Source organism: Netta rufina, assembly GCF_964035555.1.
Source record: "Netta rufina genome assembly, chromosome: 1".
NCBI lineage: Eukaryota > Metazoa > Chordata > Aves > Anseriformes > Anatidae > Netta > Netta rufina.
This window is the reverse complement of record NC_140123.1, coordinates 178,441,293-178,464,130: the sequence shown is the minus strand read 5'-3', so window position 1 is coordinate 178,464,130 and position 22,838 is coordinate 178,441,293. Positions and strand designations below refer to the sequence as shown.

The window sequence follows — 22,838 nt, the reverse complement described above, 5'->3', positions numbered from 1 at the left end:
GATGCTGTTTGATGAATAATTCCTGACCCCCATCTCTTTTGTCAGGAGTTCTGTTAGCTATTTGTCTTTCAATCTTTCTACCATATTGTTTGATACACTAAAAAGATGCATTACTTTACTGAAGACTGTCAAACTAGTTATGAAACAGCCATTCATTCAATTTCCCTTTCTTCTGTCTGGAAAAACAATCTTCTACAGCTCTTAGCTATACATTTTTTAGAATATGGCTGATTTAAAAGAAAAAAAAATCCAACCAAATTATAAGATCATATCTGTGCTGTGTTTTAACTAACTAAGCAAGCAAAAAAAAAAAAAAACATGGTAAAAATATGCAAGCATTTATACCAGGATAATCACCTTTAAATATACCACACTAAACTAGTAATACAAAATAAATTCAATTGCATGCCAATTTGTAACTTGGAGTCTAGAAAAATGCCACAGACATTCATGATGCTCAGTTTGAGGTTGTGAAGAGTTCAGACTTGCTCCCAGTAGGCAGCAATTTAAAATGTTCCTGAAAAAAATGTGCCTGTCTCTCTCTTTGGAAGCAGTATTCTGGAAGAAATTACCATTTTTTCCCCCAGAAACACTTAACCACTTTGCATCAGCAAGAATTCACACTGATAATGAGTAAAAGATGAATAACGCATACTGAAAGTGTTTACTTAAGTAGACACTCTTCCCTAACCAATTACTTCATTTCAGGTCTGTAGTTCAAATGCATTCATGACATACAAAATACCTTGAAAAGGTAAGACAACCAACTCCACTGGATGTCAGAAGACATGCACTCAGGACTGTTGGTTTCATGGCACATTAGACTTTCCCAGTATTCTAACTCCTGCTACCCCTTCTTCCAAAACACACTCTAACCCAGGTATTAAATCGTCTTTATTGGTTTCTTCTTTCATCATACACTTCTTTACTAACAAATAGTTTACTTAGCTATTTAAATATATGGCTCTGGTCAATTCATTGAACCATCACATAGGACATCACATAGAAGCATTCACAACCAGTACTTGGCACAGGTTTTGCTGCTTTTGCTTCCAACCTCAAGAAAGAACTAGTGGTCAAAAGTTTCTTCACACTACATCAATTGGTCTGACAAAAAAACCCACATTACTTCTTTCTCTAAAATCCTGTCTCTTTTATAATCACGTCACTTCTGAGAAAGAAGAAATTAAGGCAGAAAGTACTTCTCTAGCTGTAAGATAGAGGCAGATTACACTAAGTAGTTTGGGACATGATCATGCAGTGAATTTGTGACTGCAATGAGACCTGAATTTATTCCTCAGCCCAAGAACCTATTTGCGAAGTGGAGAACTGGATTCTGTAGTTCAGTCTCTAAAATGGAGCTAGCAGCAGAATGGGTCTTCATTTTTAAGACGTTGAGGACAAAAAAAAAATTGCTGCCATAAACCGTGACAAGACATAGTCCAAAGTCTCCAGTCCAAAGATTTAAGCCTACAAGTAGTCTCAGCTTTAAGCAGGTGTTTAAGCAGTACTGGGCTGGACGTGGGCAAGGGCATTTTGGAATTTGAGGATTCTTGTTGGCATCTGTTATGCCAGGTCTGGTCCTTTGCTCTTAACCTCTCCAGGCAAGAGACTAGAAAGACAGTACATTATACAAGCGATCGTTTGAGAGAAGTTCCAATTAAAGCTTTTTATAAACAGTGCCATATCCCCCGGGAAGGCAGTTTGCCTAAAGATGTTTCTTTGAAGAGGAAACCTCTCAACTGTTAGAGTGTGAAGCACTCAAACATCTGAATCAGCAGAGTCCTGCCACAGAGCACGCTGTCATCCTCACTGCTCCGAAGAATGCACAATTACAAGGCACGCTTTCTGCTGTTCGGGTAACTGACTCATTAATACTCCTGAAATCAGACTGTCTTGTCTGGGAAACAAGTAACCAGAGGCAGCAAGGTGGGTGTGAATTTGGATCTGAATGATACCAGATAGAGACAATAAGAATACATATTTTACCAAGCCCTCCTAGGTGATCTCTCAAACACACAGCGTGTATCTTTAGTTCTAGCTTCTTCCAATTTAAATAAGAGCTACATTTCCCCGCTGAGTGCTCACAGAAACTAGCTATTGCTGTAGGCAAAGGAACCAAGCGAAACAGATTCTGTTTAAAAAAAAATAAAAAATCATGCTGACAGATCACAAGAAGCTGCTTATACGCTTTACTGCCAATGAAACAAACCAGTAGAGCACACTGCAACAAAGACTAGGGCTGGTGAGACCTGTGATGCACTCTAAACACTTGCCAAGCATATTATTTGATGATTTTATACACCTTTAGGATAAACTACTTTTAGAGTAAGAGAATTAAATTTGCTTTTATGTGTACAGTTTCCTCAAAGATTGGCAGATGAGCTTCAGATTGTGCTTGTGGCTGCTAGACAGGAAAAATATTTATAAAGAATTATGGTATTGGAAACTTCATACCTCTGTAAAGACCTGCAATCGTATCTGTGTGTCAACAGCCTATGTCCTAACTTCTATACTTAGCTTCCCTCCTTACTGATCACTGTGTTCAGTTCTGCCACTTCAAACATTACTCCCTTGTCTCCTGAGTGCAGAAAAATTGCTTTAAACTAAAAGAGGGTAGGTTTAAATTAGATATAAGGAAGAAATTCTTCACTCAGAGGGTGGTGAGGAGAAGCTGTGGATGCCCCATCCCTGGAAGCATTCAAGGCCAGGCTGGATGGGGCTTTGGGCAACCTGGTCTGGTGGGAGGTGTCCCTGCCCATGGCAGGGGTTTGGAACTGGGTTGGCTTTAAGGTACCTGCTAACCCAAATCATTCTGTGATTTTATGAAAAAAAAATCTTCCAATTTGTAATCATCATGAAGTCTTCAAGGTTATCTCATGAAGAGTGCCTTTTCTTTAATATTATCAGAGATGCCTGCAGGAAAAGTCCTTCAGGTAAAAGCTTAACATGCATGGAAGTAAAACAAATTTGTCAAGATAGGTCCTCCAGTCCAGAGAATGCTCAATGTATTTGAACTCATCTGTCATACCATCCAATATATATGTATTTGCTGACTATTCTGCACACTTTTCCTTCTAATCTTCTAATTCCTTCTAATGAATTTTAAAATTCATACATAATTCTGGAGCTTCATAAACAGAGCTCTACTCATTTGACAGACAGAACTACTGCGAAAGGCTAAGAAATGAAGGATGATGGCATTAGAGACCCTCTTTTGGGAAATGGAAGAAAACAACGGAACCGTGACCTACAGTCATCCAAGAGAGGCTGCCCATCTGGTGATGAAACTGCGAATACTGTGGTTTATCTGGTACAGGCTGATCACCTAAGTGAGCAGTTCTGATTTACTACATACTCAGACAACAGTGTTACCACAAAACTCTGTGAATGAAAATGAACGAGGTAAGTAGTATCTTCCTGTTTCTTTTCCGGGTGAATTCAAGGCAGAGGACACCAGCTTGCCAGCTAAGTGTGAAGACTTTTAGACAAGGTTTGAAAGGACAGCATCAAAAACTCAGAGAGAAATTAGAGTCATGATCTACTGGAAAAACAGGAAGTTGGGAAGAAAATGTTGGTTGTGGTGGGGATAAAGTTGGATAATCTGTTGAAACCTAGATCCTAGGCAAACTGAAAAAAAAAAAGAGTTCAAAGACTGAACTATAACTTAACTGGCATTATAACTAGCAAAAGTCTCAGGACTGTAATATGGATATCACAAATTTATTGTGAAACCCCTGAAGCATATTCTCTTGGTTTGTTTTGTATGGCAAGTTGCCTCACAGAAACAGGGAAAATGTTTTTCCATACCCTATCCTAGATACCAGCCTTGTTGGCAGAGCTCAGGTTCTAAGTAACCTGGGGGGCAGAGCAATAGGGACAGCTGTAAAGGACTGTTTCCCTAGCTGTCTGCTCCACTTGTTCTCAGCTGTTTCCTCTCTTCCATCTCTCTCTTCTTCTCCAGTTGACTCTGACACTGAATTCACTAGAACATTCACTAGAAATAAACAACAAAGAGCAGGAATTCATTACTTAAAGTAGTAGGATACCAAATATAGACAAAAGAGGAATGCCTCCAGTATTCAGGGCTTCAGTCTTTGCAGGAAAGGTTATTTATGTCAAGACTATTAACAAAATGCATTTAAAACAAAAGAAACAAAGAAACAAGACAAAAAAAAGGCTAAATGCTGGAAGTTACATATATAGAAATCTTCTGGAATATACTCACATGTCATTATGGAAGTAGATAAAACAATTCCTGGCGGTTAGTGCAACAACTCCTCCAAAGCCCATGGAGGATGGACAAAATTCCAGAGTGCCAGAGAAGAGCCATTAAATACAGATCTTAAAACGGTGAAAAAAAAGGACCTATAGAATTTCATCCATGTAGGTACTGACAGGCTAACATTATCATTAGCATAAGACTAGCATCTTGATCCTTTCTGGCGCATAGCTTCAGCTTCTTGAGGCTTGTCTCAGCTTAAGCTTGTGACAAACTGGGGATGATAAATACAACTCAACTTAGGAAGCTGGTATAGCTCTGTCCTTTAACTGGTATAGCTCTGTACTTTAAAGGTGCCTTTGTCCCTATTCCATTTCTTGTGAAGACTGCTCCTCAGGCTGGATTTACTGGGAGGAACTGTAGCCTCTTCACCCGAAACTATTAGCCACATGATAGGAGAATGGCTGCAAACATGATAGCAACACAAGGTCAATGTTGTGCTAAACATGTGGGTAAATTTTCAAAAAACAGATTTGGGGTTTTTACTTTTATAACAATCTTAAAGATAAGCCTGAGTGGCTTATACTGACACTGACTCTCCTAATGTCGTTGAGTTTTGCCTCCAGGACTTCCTAGCCTGGTCCACTAGTGATCTTCACAACCACTGATTCTTTGTGAAGACTGTTTTTTTCCAAAAGACCGTATCTGTTTTACATTACATAGCCCTGTCAGCTATTTCAGCAAGCTGCACTCTAACCTAGTTCAGGCTCATTCCTTGGCCTCTCTTAATACATCACAGTCACCATAATGTCTCGGCATGACACCCACCTTGGCCAGCTCCCCTGCTGCAATACAGCCTGAAATATTCCTAAACTGGAGTTTCAAAACTGCTAAATGAAGTGCTTCAGCTAGCACATTTTAAAGATAGCATTTGTCCTTGTTTCCTTGTTTGGGCTTGCTGTTGGAGACAGCAGTTAGGATTCAAAGGCTGCAGAAAAATCACCACAAGTTTTACAGTTCTGGTCTTTATTCTGAGCAACTCACACAAGCCCACTTGCCAGCTCACTCTTAATTGCTAGACTTGTCTGGAGGTACAAGACTTTGCAAAGCAAAATAACTATTTAACTTGCAAGTCAACACTCAGATTGCAGCAAAAGGAAATAACAAAGTAAACAGACTTTATTGCTTTAACGAGAGCTGTGATTCCATTAGCCTCAACTACAGCAGCAGCTTGATTTCAGAAAAAGCTTCAGTAAAAAGTGAAGATATGATTCTGATATTTAAAGGACTGTTAATATCAAAGGCTATTTTACACCATAATGATTAACTCTTTCTTTCAAACTTAATTATGCTGTAAACAAAAGCAGCACTTGCTTTGGGCTAAAACCTTCACTCTTCTGACTTTGAGGAAACAACTACTTGCAGAGGAGATGAGATGGTTTACCTGCCAGAAGACTCTGCCCTCCCTTGACACCAGTGGTGGAGAGAAGGCCTAGCTGGGATAGGGTTGTATAGCACAAAACACGGAAAACTCAGAAACAAATGGCCTTTTAAAAAAGAAAAAGTACAGTTCAAGGTTTAGCAGCCAGGACTTATTACTACAGCAGACAGTTATATGAAAACAATAGTTGCCTGCTCAATAATGATCCTCTTCCCTTCCTCAAACACCATGAATGTGTTTGGGAAATGAACACCACTGTGACAGTGCATGCCTGCATGCCATATACAAGATGTCTTACATAACCTCAAAGGGTATGTGGGAAACTGGAAAAGGTACAGAGAAGTGCAACAGTGACGTACAGGGAAGAACCATGACATAAACAGCAACTTCAACCTAGAATTACCGCATCATGGAAGTTTGAAAGGACCTCTTGAGATCATCTACTCCAATGTTTGCTCAAACTGGGTCACCTACAGCTCATTGTCTAGGATTGTGTCCAGTTGTGTTTTTACTGTCTCCACTGATGGAGACCTTACAGCCTTTCTGGGCAACCTGTTCCAGTGTATGACCATCCTTACAGTAAAAATGTGTTTTCTTCTTTTCGGATGGAATTTCCGGATTTATAATTCATGTCTGTTGCCTCTTGTTCTGTTGGGGGGGCATGTGGTGGTTTTACCTTGCCACACAGCTGAACACCACAGCTGCTCTCTCACTCTCCTTTCTCAAAGGAAAAGGGGAAGAAAATATGATGGAAAGGACTCAAGGATTGCAACAAGGACAGGGAGATCACTCAATAATTGTCATCACGGGTAAAACAGACTCAGCATAGGAAGATTAATTTACTGCTTATCATTAGCAGACTATAGCAGTGAGAACTAAAAGCAAAGTAAAACCACCTCCCCCATTCACCCTCTTCAACCTCCATCCCCTGAGCAGCACAGGGGAATGGGGACTGCAGTCAGTCCCTGACGCTTCGTCTCTGCTGCTCCTTCACGGCTGCTCTCTGCCCCTAATCCCTGTGGGGTCTCCTCCACAGGCTGCAGTGTGGAGATCTGCTCCACCATGGGACCCACGTCTCCTTTTGGGGACAGTCTCTTTTGGCTCAGAGGCCACCCCTGAAGCCCCCTTGCTACCAAGCCCTTGTCATGTAAAGCTAAGACAGAGCAGCAGTGAGAGAAGTCTGGTTTGATCTTCATTTCTTTCTACCACATACTTAAACACATTGATAAGATTCCCCCTGAGCCTTCTCTTTTGCAGGCTCAACTATGCCTACTCTCTCAGCCTCTCCTTGTGTGAAGGATGCTCCAGTCCCTCAATCATCTTTGGGACCCTGCAATCGGTTTGCTCAAGTCTGTGTCTTTCCAGTAGTGGGAAGCCCAGAACTGACACAGAACTTGAGGTGTGGCCCCACCAGTGCTGAGCAGAGGAGGTAGGATCATCTCCCTTAACCTGCTGTCAAAGCTCTTCTTAATGCAGTCCTGGATTCTGCTCTCTGCTGTGAGGGCTCCCTGAAGCACAGAACTAATGGAAGACATGATGTCAGGTAGGAAAACCAGGAGACAAATCACAAATGGTTTGGGTAAGATTAAGGACGAATTGTTCACTGCCTTTTCTAGTGTGAAAACCATCCAAGTGGGAGGGGAGAGATTGGGAAGAAACTAACAGACAGTTCTCTCATGGTGTAGTTAAGCTGTGCAACTCTGCTGCAGGAACTTGTGGATATCAGAAGCTTGTAGGGGGCTCAGAGTTGGAGGTTCATGAAATAAAAATCTACTGTGTTAAATATAGATAGTGTTGTTGAATTTGGAAATTCCTGAGCTGTCAGTTGCTGGAGACTAGGAGAATATTTTAAGAAAGAATCACCACTGGATCGGAGCAAGGCAAAAATGTACCAGACACTTGGCTGCTGGCAAAGGTAAGATACTGACCTAGACAAACCTTTTATGCTGATCCAGGGTGGGCCTTATGATGAACTGGTAAAGAAGCATGCTAAGCAAGAGTGCAGCAGCCGCTTTTTTCTCAGTCCATGCCAACCCAATGGACCTACACAGTAATGAAGATTTCAGCTGAAGCACCTCCAACTCTGTGGGAAATCCTCAGTGCCAGAACTATTACAGTTCTCCTTTGCAAGAGCTGGGACATCACGGAGAGCTGTGTAAGACCTGTACATATTCCACAGATTCTGGGGATTCACTAATTGTGTGCAGCAAGATTCAGAATGTGACTCTAGCCAAAAAACGGATACAGCATTCCCAGGGTAGCAGCTTTTGCCCGCCAGTCCCAATTTTCCTGAGCAATAGAATTTGATTTTTGTAAGCATCCCCTTCATTCTGAATGCTTATGTTTTAAGTTGGTTTGCAGTTGCATGTTGTGTATGTAGACTTGTAAAAGAAACATAAGTTCAGTACCTTGCCATCCAGGTAAGGTACCAGAAGAAATTACAAAACAAAGAGTTAAAAGACCTGTATTGATAAATCAAAGAACAGAGCTCCCAGCAGTAAACTGAGGAACTTGCCTATGTCAAGATGAAAGGCCTGCACTCTAAGACCTCACAGCACAGATAACTTAGCAGAAGACCCTGCATCCTAACACTAGGAGCTTGGCAACAAGACTGTAATGCATCAAACAGCATTCATTTTTAATTAGCCTAAGAGGAAAAACAGATTACAGATGTGTATTTCAAACAAGGAAACAACACAAAACAGGGGTCTGCAACCTGGGCTAAGACTCATGGAAGTTGAAGTCAGCAAGAGCCTAATACAAATGACACCCAGGCAGAACTCACAACTCCTAAGATACAAGAGATTTGTCCAAAGGACAAAGGTGTTATCACCAAGCAAGAAGAAAGCCAGAGGGTTTCTTGAAGACTCAACAGCTGTCACAGAGATGATCCTGGACAGACTTCCTCCACTCATGCATCTTGGTGCATATGAGTATGTAAGTGTGAATTAAAACCATCTGAGTGAAAGTGTAATAGTGCACAAAAGCAGTTTGCTTGAAGACATTTTAAGTATCACTTCCTGTTTCACAGTAACATACACTGAGTTTTATTTTGCTAATGTCCCCACATGTAAATTACTACACAAAAGATACTCTGTCAGTGAACTGCAGGTTGTTTGAGGAAGAAAAGCATTCAACATGCTCAGCCTTTTTTTTGTGCTCTGGGTGTATTTTTCACCCCTGTGAAACACTGGCATACAACCTGTAAATTTATTCCAGTGAAAAATCTATAGACAAGGACTTTTTATATTCTTCTGTAGTATATAGGAAAATGAACTAAAATAAAAGCTTTTTGCAGTTTAGTAAAATATGCTTTATATTTAAAATGTTCACTAAATTTCCATATATTATACTAATGAACTGCTTACCCTAAAAAAAGGAAACAAAAATGATTTCTTACCAGTCTCTTTTGCTGAAGTTGTTCTCTAAGTAATCTGTCTTCTGGTAAGACGTCACAGAGAAGAAAATAGTTATCCTGTTCTTCTGTTAAGAGATTAGGAAGTGTGGGTAAGGGATGGGAGGCTGGTGCTGTTTTGAATATTTGTGGCATATAATCTGCTAGTCCTCTGGATGGATTAGGAGTACGAGACGACTTCCTAAATCTATTAAAGGCAGCTATTTTAATTGCATAATTTAATGAAACATGCTTAAACATTTGTATACACTTACTCATAAGGCTTTATCAGCAATTATATACATACATATGATCTTAAACATTTATATTGCAGTACAAAGACCAAAGTCTTGCACAGGTTTTCCTTACTACCACCCTTGTTCTCTTTTATGTTGGTTCTTCTGGAGACAGAGAAACCTTTAATCATTGATATTAGTCACAGCATAAAAGAATCATGAAGTGACTTTTAGTTCTATCTTGCATGTGGGATTTTTCAGTTACTTCTCTAAATAATTATTCATTTTCAGTAGTTATCATTTGGCATACCCTTCACTAACAACATCACCTTTTACTGTCAGATCTCGTCCATCTGCAAGTGTGTATCATAGCTGTTTAATAACACACACTGCGGCTTGCCTAATTGACATTTTAATTGTTTTATGTACATTTTATGTTTACTGCACTTTTTAATGTTTATGTTCATATCCAGTTTAATAATGAAACAAATCTCATCCAAATTAATTACCTTAAAATTACTCAGCAGATAAAAATATATAAAAACATTTAAGAAAATAGTTTGCATTTGAAACCTACTCATTTACTAATTAAAGGGTTATGTGGATGGTGAGCTGAACTGACCATTACTAAGTCTTTCACCATTTTAAACTTTCCCATTTCAGCCTTTCCTAATTCTTCACACAGAACCTCCTAAGTAACATAAACCTCCTGATTTCTGAGCTATCCAATTTGAAGGAGCTCATCACTAATATTAACAAAATATTCTCACTATCCTCTGGAATGGCTACTGTTGGATTACAATTTTGGTAGGCTCTAGCCTTCAGGTGCTTGATTTGCAATTTTCAAAATGAGTAGTAGGTGTTAAAATTTCAGCAGCAAAAAAAAAACCAACAACATATGTAAGAGAAATGTAAGTCTTTGGAGTCATTTTCACATTTTCCAGGACTATTTTACTTAAAATTAATTTGAATTAGAACAGTTTACTTCCACCTATCTCTGACACTGTCTGAATGCATTTTTACTGTCTTAAAAGCTCTGCATAGATGATTAAAGATGTAGGAAAGCCCTAATGTTCTCTTATCTGCTTTTTTACGTAAATTATATATTTTTGTTAGGAAAGGGGAAGCCAAAGAAATATATCAGCTTCTCCTTGGAACAGAAGGTGGTGAAGTTCATAACAGGAAACTCATTTTTGTGGAAATCTGTTTAACAATTTTGTGTCTACTTCTGAGAAAAAACACTTCTTTTGCACTGTCAGACTCTGTCCTTACGATAGAGCATCCAATTGGGCCAGAGCTGTGAGGTACAGCCCTTGGTCTTGTGTTGGAGTGCAGAAAATTGCAGTCTTTGTACCCTTTATGTGGAGATATCTTCTTGTAACATTTTTGGGGCAATAAGCACAGGGAGAGGAGAAGGGAAACATGATTGCGGCCCTGCTGCCCAGGAAGAGCTAACATCATGAGCTGGGGGTAGGGGACAGGGTGAATTTGGGAAGGCAGTTTCCTGGGAATGTTTCTCCACATTTTTGGAAGGACTGCCAGCAATTATTTATGCAGTGGTTACCAAAGCTTCCCTAGCTATGATGTGGAGCAGCACTGCTTCTAGGCCTTGTCTGGCAGCCGGCCCCAATTTGGCAGTTTTGAAGCTCATCCTTGCTCAGAACCTTATTGAAGCACATGTTGGCACCCTTCAGGAAGTTATGCTTAAATATGCAGCTGAATTAAACATTATTTCTGTGCTTTGCTGACCTAGTGCCAGATTACTTCACATTTGACTGGATCAAAGCACCAGTATATGCCAGAAATTATCACGTGATCTGGCCAACAGAGAAAATAAGCAGCATACATGTACTTACCTAATGGAGCTTCCGAATTTGTTCTTATCACACTACAAAAGTCTGTGATGGGTTGTTCTGCAAACCTCTTCTTCCAATATAAGATATATCTTTAAAATTAAGAGAGAGAAGATTAGTGAAGAAGGAAATCCCCAAACCATTTAATAAACAGTTGATCTGCTCTCATTTTTTGCATCCTTTAAATTCTTATAGGTCTTAAGTGTTTTTTTTTTTTTAATTCTTCTCTAATTTTTTTCTTCCTTTAACCTGGCTTTCTCATTCATTAAATTCACTCAGCTTCATTAAACCTGGGTTCAATTACCCTGTCAAAATGTAGATCTAAATAAGAAAGATTTGCATTTGGCTTTACATAAACACTATAACTTATTCACATTTTCAGACAGATTTGCCATTCAGATGCATCTTTACTGAAAAGATACACTACAGAGTACTCTCAAATTCCCAAAATATTGCACTCGGTGTTCTTCAAGATGCAGGCAAGGATCTGAAACCCAGTAAAAACACCAACTTGTCAAAAGTGAGGTTTTGGCAGGTCTCCTGTGGAGTTACAGTGAAAGCTGTAGCTTGGCAGACAACTAGGAAGACAGAAAAATGAAATCCCCAAACACCTGGGGGTGGGGTAACAGGCAGAATAAGAAAAGCCCTAAATACGGCTTGAAAGTTTAACCCATCAACTACAGTTGTTTAAAAATGTTCCTGTACTATTATTGTTTGCCATAGCAGCATTAACAGACCACAACAGAGATTAGGTTCCCACTGAAATAGAAGCTACTGTCTAATCCAAAAAATCACCACCCTCAGTTCAATGATGAAGAGAATAAAGCAGTCCCTGTGCTAATTATTCAGAATCTTATTTTAAAAAAAGATAAATAAATCTGCTAATGCTTAAGTGTAGGCTTACATTTATGCCTACTGCATGATATTACTCATGTAAGAGTTGATCAGGTAAAGGCTAGCTATTCAGTGAATGTTTCCTATTGACATGCCATCAAATTGGGAAAGGATAATAAAAATTCCGACAGTATTATGAGGACATTTCTGAGTATTTGTAGGTGCTCTTGACATGGAGAGGATTAACCTCTGGTACAACAACAGCTAAGCACAGCAAAGCCTGCAAGCACAGCTGAAGCATCATTAGATGTCTGTAAGTGACAGGTGAGCATTTTGTTGTGCCTCTGCCCCCTACTTTTATAATGCATGGTGAAATTAGTCTTGCAGCTACAAAGAACAGCAGGTCTTCAAGAATGGAGTTTTTAGGACATAAATGTGCAAATGAAATTATTTCAAGATGCTGTTCAGTCTGTCCCCTGAACTGAAATAAGCGAACACCATTTAGACAAACTCACCAAACCATAACCTGTGCCATGAAGCTTACTGTTAAGGGATTTTATATGATACTGCTTAACCCAAATAATCAATGCTCAAATAAAGCCAATGCCTTGCCATGCTTCCAGGGAGAGAGAATAAATGATCAGTGTCCTCTATGTATCAGTCATGCAAGTATTGGAAGTGTTCATCTCATCTCTATTCCTTCCCCTACTGCCAACTTATCTTTACTTTTCCAAGTTTATGAAAAAAAATATGCTTTCCATTAGCACTGATTTTCTTTGGACTCTCCAATGCTTGTTGTTCTGTCAAGAAACACATACCTAAGACTGGTTCTACCTCATTGTTGAGTATAAATATAATATAATGTATTTATAGTTATTTCACTTTATTTTCCACACTTCATTGTAACACCTCAGATTATATTTGTCTTTTTTTTTTTTTTGTTGTTCTTCACAGTATTAGACTCATTTGCTGGTATTCAATACAGCAAATAAGAGAAGAAACACTTCAGAGTAACAGCTCCACCACATCACATCCTGGGGCTGTTTTCTCTAACATTTGGCTACCTTCCAATTGCATTAGAAGCCAAAAGAATCTAAATGGACATTTTCTTGAAAAGGTGAGTTAAAAATAAATTTTTAGTAACCCAGAATAATCCCCCAAGTGCACTTAAACTGGCATTCCATTACTGAGCAGTTCTGATCCCTTTATTTATCTGAGGAAACTAGCATTATCTCCAAAGAACATTGCATTCTTGTTCTGCCTGCCTTCTGCACAAAACCAAACAAAAACAAGTATCAATTTTCAATTTTATGCAGTTTTAAGCTCCTGTGTCTGACTAAGGATTTATATGGCTTACATTCATCTTCCCAAATTTCATACTAATGTTTAGGTTTTTGCACTCTGATGGTTAGACACAAGTTACTGGCTTTGGCAGAGTAACTGATCACGGAAGGCCTACCACAAAAATCCTTCTATTTGAGAAATCACCCAGCTAACACTTAAGCAATGCAACACAACTAGTTACAAAATCAGTAGGTGCCATCTAGCCTTCTGACAGGACCATACATCCTTGTTTGTGAAAGCAAAATGCCGAGCACGTGCCAAGCCTCTGAAATCACAAGCCAGCTGGGCCTTTGCCAGCTACTGGAGGAAGTTAAAAGAGAGAAAGCCAAACGTGACCCCAGAAGATCAGTGACACCGCTGTACAAGTCACTGTTACATGCAGATCACAGACCTGTGAAGTACAGTTAAGGATTAAATATGATTTCTGTGGGAAAATACTGGCATCCTTAAGATAGGGTAAATTAATTTCAACCCAGAATGTGTAAGTTCACGTACTGAACAGCTTCTGTGTACAATACATCTTTAGGACATCATACAGTGTCTTACAATAAATAGTCTTCTCATGTGAATAAACACAAAAATTGGAAGAGTTGATTGTCTAGAACGTCCTTTATGAAATAAACAGCTTTCTAGCTTGTACACAGCTTGCTGGTTAGTAACAGGATCTGAGAAGTGACAAAGAATTTCTAACAGAGGAATTGCCCTGTGCTGTAACTACACAACACCCCAGTGTAAAACAAGTATTTTAGAAATACAATCTCTAGTTTTCTGAAGCTTTATATAGTAACTGTACACATACATACCCATTTTTAACAACACAATCTTTACCTTCTAAAATCTGCAACCAGTTTCATATCAGCGATGACGAGCTTGTGTTCAATTATCATGTGCTTCAGGAGCTGGCTTTGTTCAGGTAGGAGATAGCATTCGTTGCAGAAAATGCAAGGCACATGTAGAGAATCCTCTACAGCAGCAACACCTCCTGGACTCGCTGGACTTTCTGGCAGAGTCAGAGGCTCCAAAATACACTCAGTATCTAAGGTAAATGAAAAGAATAATTACAGTAATTTTGGCTAAGTGAATAAATCTTGATCACTCGGAGTACTTTTAGGTAATATATGTAAAAACCTGTTTTGTTGGGTCCCAGTTTTCTTGCATGTATTACTTCAGCAACAAGGTGTATGGAAGCCACTTGATTGCATTATACTGTTGGGTTTATGTAGCAAGGTTTTAGTAGTGGGGGGCTGCAGGGGTGACCTCTGTGAGAAGACTCCAGGAACTTCCCCACGTTAGGTAAGAGCTAATTTCAGATGGCTCCAAAGGGACCCGCTGCTGGCCAGAGCTGAGCCAGTAAGTGATGTTGTTTGCACCTCTGTGTGAGCAGATTTGAGAAAGGGAAAACGAACAAACAAACTGCTGTGCAACAGCAGCTGGGAGAGAGGAGTGAGAAATGAGAGAGAAGCAGCCCTACAGACAGTGCAGAAGGAGGGCAGGAGGTGCTCCAGGCATGCAGCAGGATCACAGAACCATCTAGGTTGGAGACCTCCAAGATCACCTAGTCCAACCTCTGACCTAACACTAACCAGTCCTCCACTAAACCACAGCGGAGATGAAGCATCAGGGACTGACCGCAGGCAACACTCCCCGTTCCCCTGTGCTGCTTGGGGGGAGGACAGAGAAGGGGGTGGACAGTGGGATGGTGGTTTTAGCTTGCTTTTAGCTTCTCACTGCTTTAGATTTTTAGTAATAAATGTTATTAATTTCCCTATGGTGAATTTGTTTTGCCCATGACAGGAACTGTTGAGTGATCTCCCTGTCCTTATCTCAACCCGAGCCCTTTCCATTTTATTTTCTCCCCCTTTCTCTTTGAGGAGGGGGAGTGAGAGAGCGGCTGTGGTGGAGCTCAGCTGCCCACCTGCGTAAAACCATCACAGTTATCTCCAAGATGGGTAGCGTGAGGTTAGCACAGGACACTTCTCAAATATATACTCCAAATGAAACTCTAGCTGACAGCAAATCGAAGTTTATTAGACAGCACAAGTGCACTGCTTATTACTAAATGAAATTTTATGATGAGAAACCTACTTTTCTCTCACTACACAGGTTACCTGCTGATGTGAATGAGGCTTGTCTCTTTTCCTCATTTCTCATACTATCAGGAAGGCATTAAATGGTATAGCACAGACTGGTTTGTATGCTGATTTCTCCTAATTATCCTTACATATCTTCAATTTCAGATAGCACAAGGTGAATAAAAGCAAACAGAAAAAGCTCTCCAATAGTGCCTGCATCGAGAATGAAAAAAGAAAACATCCTGGGTCTCCTTGACTCTTGTGATATGAAATCAACTTGAAAACTCCACATCTTTGGATTCCTGCAATGCTATGAACACCTCTGGAAAGAAATTTCACAGGTTCACAGAACGGCTAAGGTTGGATGGGACCTTTGGAGGCCATCTGGTCCAAGCCCTTGCTCAAGCAAGGACACCCAAAACAGGTTGACCAGGACCACGTCCAGGTGGCTTTTGAGGATCTCCAAGCAGGGAGGCTCCACAGCCTCTCTGGGCAGCCTGTGCCAGTGCTCAGTCGCCTGCACAGTGAAAAAGTGTTTGCTGGTGTTCAGAGAGAAACTCCCGTGTTTCAGTTTCTGAAGGTATCCACAGAATTAAGAAAAGATAAGGACCTGCCTTCTCCCAAGCCTATTATTTTGTCACAGAATTTTAAAATATGTAAGGTTAATGGAAGTTTAATTAACACTATTTATCAGATAGAAGAATAAATGTAGGACAATTTTCACCCTACAAAATTCACACGGATGTATTATATTGCCAAGCACACTAAATCTGGTACCTGATAAATCTGATAACTTGTCCACATGAAAAAAAATGAAAAATAATTTTAGGAATCATATCCATTTAGCTTTTTGTTCCTAGGAGAAAAGTTCTTCTGCAACTCCCCCCACCATCCTCAGACAGAGATGGAGCTGGGAACTCCTAAAAATCCTGTGACAAATTTTCGGTCAGGTAAAGGAAGAGGCACAGAGAGGGGAGTGCAGGTCTCCTCACCCATCACACGTGCTGTTCAGCAGCAGCTGGCCAGCTGGTTTGCACACGTAGTGCTCCGAAGCAGCCACAGCGTGCACTGATTGCTGCTGCAGGACAGCACCATAGGTTGTAAGGCTTCTTGAGGTCCATGCTGCTCGTGGAACTAAAAAGCTGCCCTGCACAACTGCTAAAGCCTCTACCTAAGCAATTTGAAAAATAAAACTTCCCGGCAAGGCAGTGCCTTGGCAGAAGACTGATGGCCACGTTACACTGAATTCAGTTTATCTCGTCAAACTACACAGCACAGAGCAATGGTAGTGCACGGAGCACACCATTACCTGGAGCAATACAACTGCAATTGGCAGTCTAACATTTCTTTTCTCCTAGTTTTACCTGCACATCAGCCTATTCCCTTCCCCTAGATATGTCTTTATTAAATTGGGATTGTATAAATTGTTCCATTTTTTCCTATTTTAAGAACAGCTACTGCTACACAAAATGATATAGCAATGCCGGCAGAAGGGTCAGCACTTCCAAGCAGAACGTTTTAGCTGCAAGATTCTAGGTTTGTGCATTCTTACAGTCGGCATGGGTTTATAGCCTGGAGAATCATTAAAATGTGTTTACAGAGAAAAGTAGAGCAACTTAATTTCCTCTGCAATTGCTGACTCTCACTGACACCAAAAGAACTAAGAGGATACTCTGTCAGCCAGTTCAGCTGTGCCCAGTAAGCTGCTAGCCTGCTTTTTGTTCAGTTTTGGTGTAGGTCTCTTGCAGTGACCTATTTAAACATTTGGAAGTCCAAATAAACAAAAGCCTATCTGCCTCAACAAACTAACTTTCTCAAGATGGGTATGCATGGCAAGACTTGCTATTCAATGTAGACAAGGGGCTGATAGTCCCTTAGCACAAGTACCAGGGAAAAATAATTATTTGGACTTGGAGAACAGACCTGTTCATCTTTCAGTGTAGGGGTGAGTTGCAGGAGGAATAAATGGAGGTGAAATATTTTTGATGCCCAAAGAGAGTAGCTAATACCGTATGAGGATGACTTAAATATCATCTGCTGGACCAGTGTGGTGACTGAAGAAGCTTACGCAATTTATTTCAAAGGCACTTAAAGGAGGAGGCGAGGGAAAAAAAATAAAAAAAATCTTTGTACTCATCTGCTGCAAGAAAACACTGAACAAGAAAGCAAATGCACAGCAGAGAACAAAGATGTACAGCCTTTAGCATAGTACTTAATGGATTAGTACATAACACAAACATCAAAATAGTCCAAATAAAGCTACGCATGTTACTGAAATCCCTGAAAAAGCAGCTAATTTTGATGCTATGTTTGAAGCAGAATGGCCACAAGTAATGAAGAAATGCTGTTGAACTCTAAAGCACTGTTACGGGCTACCAAGGAGGTAAAACACTTGCATGGGGTTCTCAGGCTCCAGCAGCCTCCCACTTGCAGTCGCGTGAAAATGAGTGGAAAGCTGCAAGCTTTCCTCTTAAAACCTCCTGCCACAAGAATGACTTCACAGGGTCAGATTAAACATCCAGCTAGCACAAGCACCCTGTCTGACAGTGGCAAGAAGCAAATACCTTGGGAAAACAGGGCAAACCACCAGCGATCACACAAATAGCAGTCTGCCACAAATCTGAGGGTGGAGAGTTTAAGACACAGGCTCTATCTGTGCCTCAGTTTAGCAGCATTTTATGGATTTTTCTTTCATGGATTTGTTTCGGCACTTTTTTGAAATTGTCCGTCTTTTAACACCTACCAAAACCTGCAGCAGCATTTCACATTCTCCTCACAGTTATTCATTCCTTGCTGCCCTCGTCCAACCCTTTGCCTGTCCTACTCACCCCTTTTAGTTGGAGGAGGGAGTGGGGTGAAAACAAGAACAAAAGAAAATGGATCTCTAAATCACTGCAGTTTTTCCTCAGTCTTTTCTCTGTTCCTTTTCTACTCCTAGCATTTTGCTTGCTTTTAGGATCATTCATAACCATTCAATTATCTTCAGTGCTTCCAAAGTTTCAGAAAAGTAAATCAGGTATTAGCACACATGACAGCGGACATGTTCGTTGTGTTCACTCCCAAGTGCATTGCTCTGCATTTGTTAACACTGAATAGCATTTTTATTGCCCAGTTCATTCAAATAACATGAGATTCTTCTGCAATGCTTCAGTTGGCCCTAATGCTTACTACTTGGGAAAAAAAAAAAAAGTTCACTAATAGCAAAATTTATCACCTAACACCCTTCCTATTTGTGGCTGTGGTGAACAGTACAGGATCCAGTTCCTTAAGAAATCCCTCCGTAAAGTTTCTGCCCAAGTCTCCTTTCACCACTGAGTTTTCCTCCTCTACCCAAAGGAAAATCAACATGACTTTTATCCAAGTAGATACCCCAAAGACTTCAGAGGGAGTCCACCCTACTCAGGAGCCCAGAAAACCCCTCTGTCATTCACCCAATTGACAGCTGACAGCTGACACTATGTTGTTCAACCTTTAACATGACAGATAAAATTGTAGTCTTTTACAGCTAATACAGAGCTAAAAATGTAAATTGCTAGAAAGAAGAGATGAGAGGAATATATTCTTCGAAAACAAAGACTAGAAGCTATACCCAATTCTTCAGGGGAAAATAAAATGAATACTTTAAAGACATTTGATAATGAGATGGTATAGAAAATGATGTGGATTATGCAAATTACTTTGAAAACTGGAACAGGCATTACTTTTTGTTAGAGGTACGCATACGGAACTAGTACAATGGAATCCTGACTCCTGCACACCACACGCTCTGTGTTGCACCTTAGCAGCAACAAAAGAAAAAAGGCTCTCCATTAAAGAAATTATATGGCTTTAGTTTAACTGTTGTTAAATATAGACTGGTTAACCTTCACAACTAATGAAGCAACAGGCTCAAAATGGATTCATTTTCCTTACTGGAACATTTTTAGTTTTAAATACCGTTGTTCCCAACTCAAAACTAATGTTAGTTTGCACATTAAGTAAGCGCTATACCCACACAGGCACAATAAAGACTACAGCAATACAGGCAATGTACTCTGCCTGCACAACCACACATGCAATTACCACAAAGCAACACGCCGTGTAATTTTATGGCCAATACAGCAGATCTGAGCAGCAGAAAGAAAAGCAAGGAGAGATTTGTGCATTTAAAGGCCACTTGTGAAAGGCAAAGTTCTAGGGGACAGTTCACAGCTTGCTGCCACCACCGAGCGGAGGGAAGCCTTGTTATCCATCCTTCTCCACCTCATCCTCCCTCTCTGAACTACCAGAGGAACTCCCTAAGTAGTCCACAGGGAACACTGAACAGAGGGGCCCTTCCTTTGCATGCCCTTCCTTTTGAAGTTTTGCCTCTGCAAAACCAAGAATGAACGTCACGGGACTGGAAAGGAGATAACATAAGCCCAGTACCATGTTTTTTTAACTATGAAAGAAGAACTCTACTTCCTTTTAGGAAAATTAAGCATTTTCTTATCAGATGAAGAACACTGAAGAATATTTCCAGAGAATGCTCTGAAAATTCAAGCCTGTGAGTAGTCGAAGAAATTAAATGATGACAGAGGAATTCATGCCAGTTGACTTAAGACAGGAATTTAGAGGTTTCGTGTCATTTTTTTTGCAGTGTATGGCACAACAACAAGGCTTCAAGTTGAAGAGCATATTATGTAAATACGACCATGTACAGTATGTATTTATAAGCCCACTGTTGGTAACACAAGGACAATGAAACAAAATAAGAACATCTGCTGGAATGTTAAGTGTCTTTCTAATTAAATCCAGTAGCTGAATGAATCAATTCATTACCAACAAGTCTGGTTTATTATCTCATTAATACAGCTGGTTAATATTATGAGGAGATTAGCAGAACTTGAAACGATCCTACAACAAAAATGAACGCCCCACAGATACACGGCCATATAAATGAGACCAAACAATGAGGAGAAGACTGAGCGTTTTAGACACGTAAAGAACAAAGGGGAGAACAAATGATGGGAAAACAAAAGGCACACAGCAAACCTGGCACTCTGCAACAACAGCATAACAGATGCCTACTGGAGAACAGAAAGGCTGAGCACCCTCCCCCAAGCTCACACCGCTTACTTGGCAAAAATGTGTAGTCCTCAGAATAACCAGCCCCCCACATTAGAGAGCTAGGCTGTATCCCTACAGTCAACTCTGCACAAAGCAGCACCACATTTAAAACTCTGCTGGAAAGAGTAGGTTTAAAGCTTTTCCTAGCATTTGAGTTTTCCTGAGCTGTAATAAAAACGAGTACCAAGAAGTACTGGCGTGCCTCTCGAAAGACACACATGACAGCTTCCTTCTTTGGCAGCCTTGGCGCTACAGAACCTATCTGCTGGCACTGCTGCACTCCCTCATTTGTGCTCGCATTCTTGGAAGAGATTTTATACTGATTACAGGATTTTTCCCTTTGTTTTCTGGAGTATGAAAGATGGATGACTAATGACTTGCCAAATAAACAGTATTCAAAACCAAAACTCAGAATAAAGGAAATAAACCACCCTGTCATCATCCTCACCAACAGCACACGCAAAAATGCTCCTTAGGGAAAGGAGAATCAATACACGTAACAATTTCCTCACTCTATGTATTAAAGCACTCAAGTACTCCTATTAAGTTGAATTATTATTCAGCCTGAGTTCATGAGGAATTATTTAGCTATTACTTCTGCTTGTTAACACGCTATTGATGATATTTAGTTAAAATGTCCATGTGCTCTAGGAGAGGACTCATCCCGTAGCTTCCCCTAAGATCAGTCAGGCTCAGTCGTGTGCGGTTTTTCATTGAATGCAAATGAGCACTTCAAAAGCATACTTAATCCTACAGCTAAACCTTGCCAGTTTTGCAGAAAACGTACATATTCTGTAGCATCCACTGTCCGGGAATACGTGAATTTTACTCCTGTAAAATGACAGATCTGAGAAAAGCTGTGGGTTACCAAATCCTAGTATCACAGGACTGAGTTTCTACAGAGCAGGTGTCTGCTGGGAGCTGGAGCTAACAGAAATACAACTGTGCTAAATAGCCATATTTAACAGGGCTGCTCTGTCGGGGAGCTTAGGATGTTGCAGTTTCATTAGCATTAACAAGTGTTGCTATGGGTACCAGAGTAGAGGCATCAGAGCACAAGTGAATAGAAGGAGTGGGAAAGTGATTAATAAAAATGTGAAGTGTTGGAATTTTAATAAAACAAAACCAATCCGCTTGCCAACGAGATCATGTTTAAATAACAGACTACATGACTGCCTAGCTCACCAATAGGTATATGCCACTGCTTGCCATCTTTCTGCTTAAGCCCAGGAAGACAAAACCCTGCGTGAATAACAAGAAACACCATGGCAAAAGCACCGTGCTCCCATCGAGAGGGACACACGCACACAGGTGAAAATGCCCCTAATAAGCAGTCATAACAATATTTAAGTGCTGATGCTAATATGCCATTTATAAATATTTAACACACTACAGGCAAGTTCTGTGCAAGCTCAGAGCCACATAATACCTCATTTCTAGGTAAGTAGCATGGAGTAACATTAGCGTAGCAGGGTTTGATGTCTTTGTCATAAACATGAAACAATATTTATCTTCAATTCAGAATGAAATATTTTTATTACATCCTTTAGCGCTACTCTGATTTCTTACCACTTAAAGGTAGTGCGTTTCTGTTTGCAGAACACCTGGAGGATGAAATGGTAGCATTGCCTGTGTACCCATGGCACAAAAACCTTGTGCTATAACTTGTGCTATACTCAAAATACAAGGTCAAGTCCTACCCTTTGCAAAATATTTTGCAAAAAAAAAAATTACCAACAGAACATATGTTTACCTCATTTTTTTCCATCTTCCCTGTCCAGAAGTTGGAATTAAAAAATCTACAGTAATTCCCACAAGTGACAACCTATGTGATGATTAATAGCAGAACCGTTTCATTAACCACTGAAGGCTGTTACCTTGGACTCTTCCTACAGCAGGTACTTCATCGGTTTCAGTAACATCTTCAGAGTATTTCCCAAGTTGTAGTGCATCCACTCCTTCTTCCAGTCAATACATAAGAACCAATTCCTCTGGAAGTGCTTGAGGATTTAGCCTTGCCTGTGGGTGCTGCTCTAGGTTCGCAAGACAGATCCTGGCTATTTCTTACGTGCTGTGAAGGGAGCGCTCGTTTTCATTACTCCCATGGCCAAAACACCTTCAGCTCGCCTGTCTTCCACACCTATCACTACACCTTCTTTTCTAACCCCACCCTGCACACTCCTCCTGGATACCCTTTCCACAGTCTTCCTCCTCCACCGCTCTAACACCTTCAGCAGACAAATCTATTCAGGGGTGTGACACAAATTGGGAAACCAAGTTCAGTTTAATTACTTCACGCAATTTTCCATAAACCCTAATTCTCAGTTGTTTCTACTCTACCCTGTTCCCTGCCC

The 22,838-nt window shown here is 40.3% G+C and overlaps 1 protein-coding gene across 2 annotated transcripts in view; it reads right to left on the bottom strand.

Annotated features, from left to right (window-relative positions):
- ZNF277 (zinc finger protein 277) overlaps window positions 1–22,838 on the bottom strand; it is a gene marked incomplete at its 5' end in the record, with an annotated part of 55,288 nt that overhangs the window by 19,763 nt on the left and 12,687 nt on the right. For both annotated transcript variants that reach the window (XM_084306397.1, XM_084306398.1), the window contains 3 exons: window positions 9,064–9,146; window positions 11,150–11,238; window positions 14,153–14,360. In XM_084306397.1, the coding sequence (XP_084162523.1) occupies window positions 9,064–9,146; window positions 11,150–11,238; window positions 14,153–14,360 (380 nt within the window). The remainder of the gene's footprint in view (window positions 1–9,063; window positions 9,147–11,149; window positions 11,239–14,152; window positions 14,361–22,838) is intronic.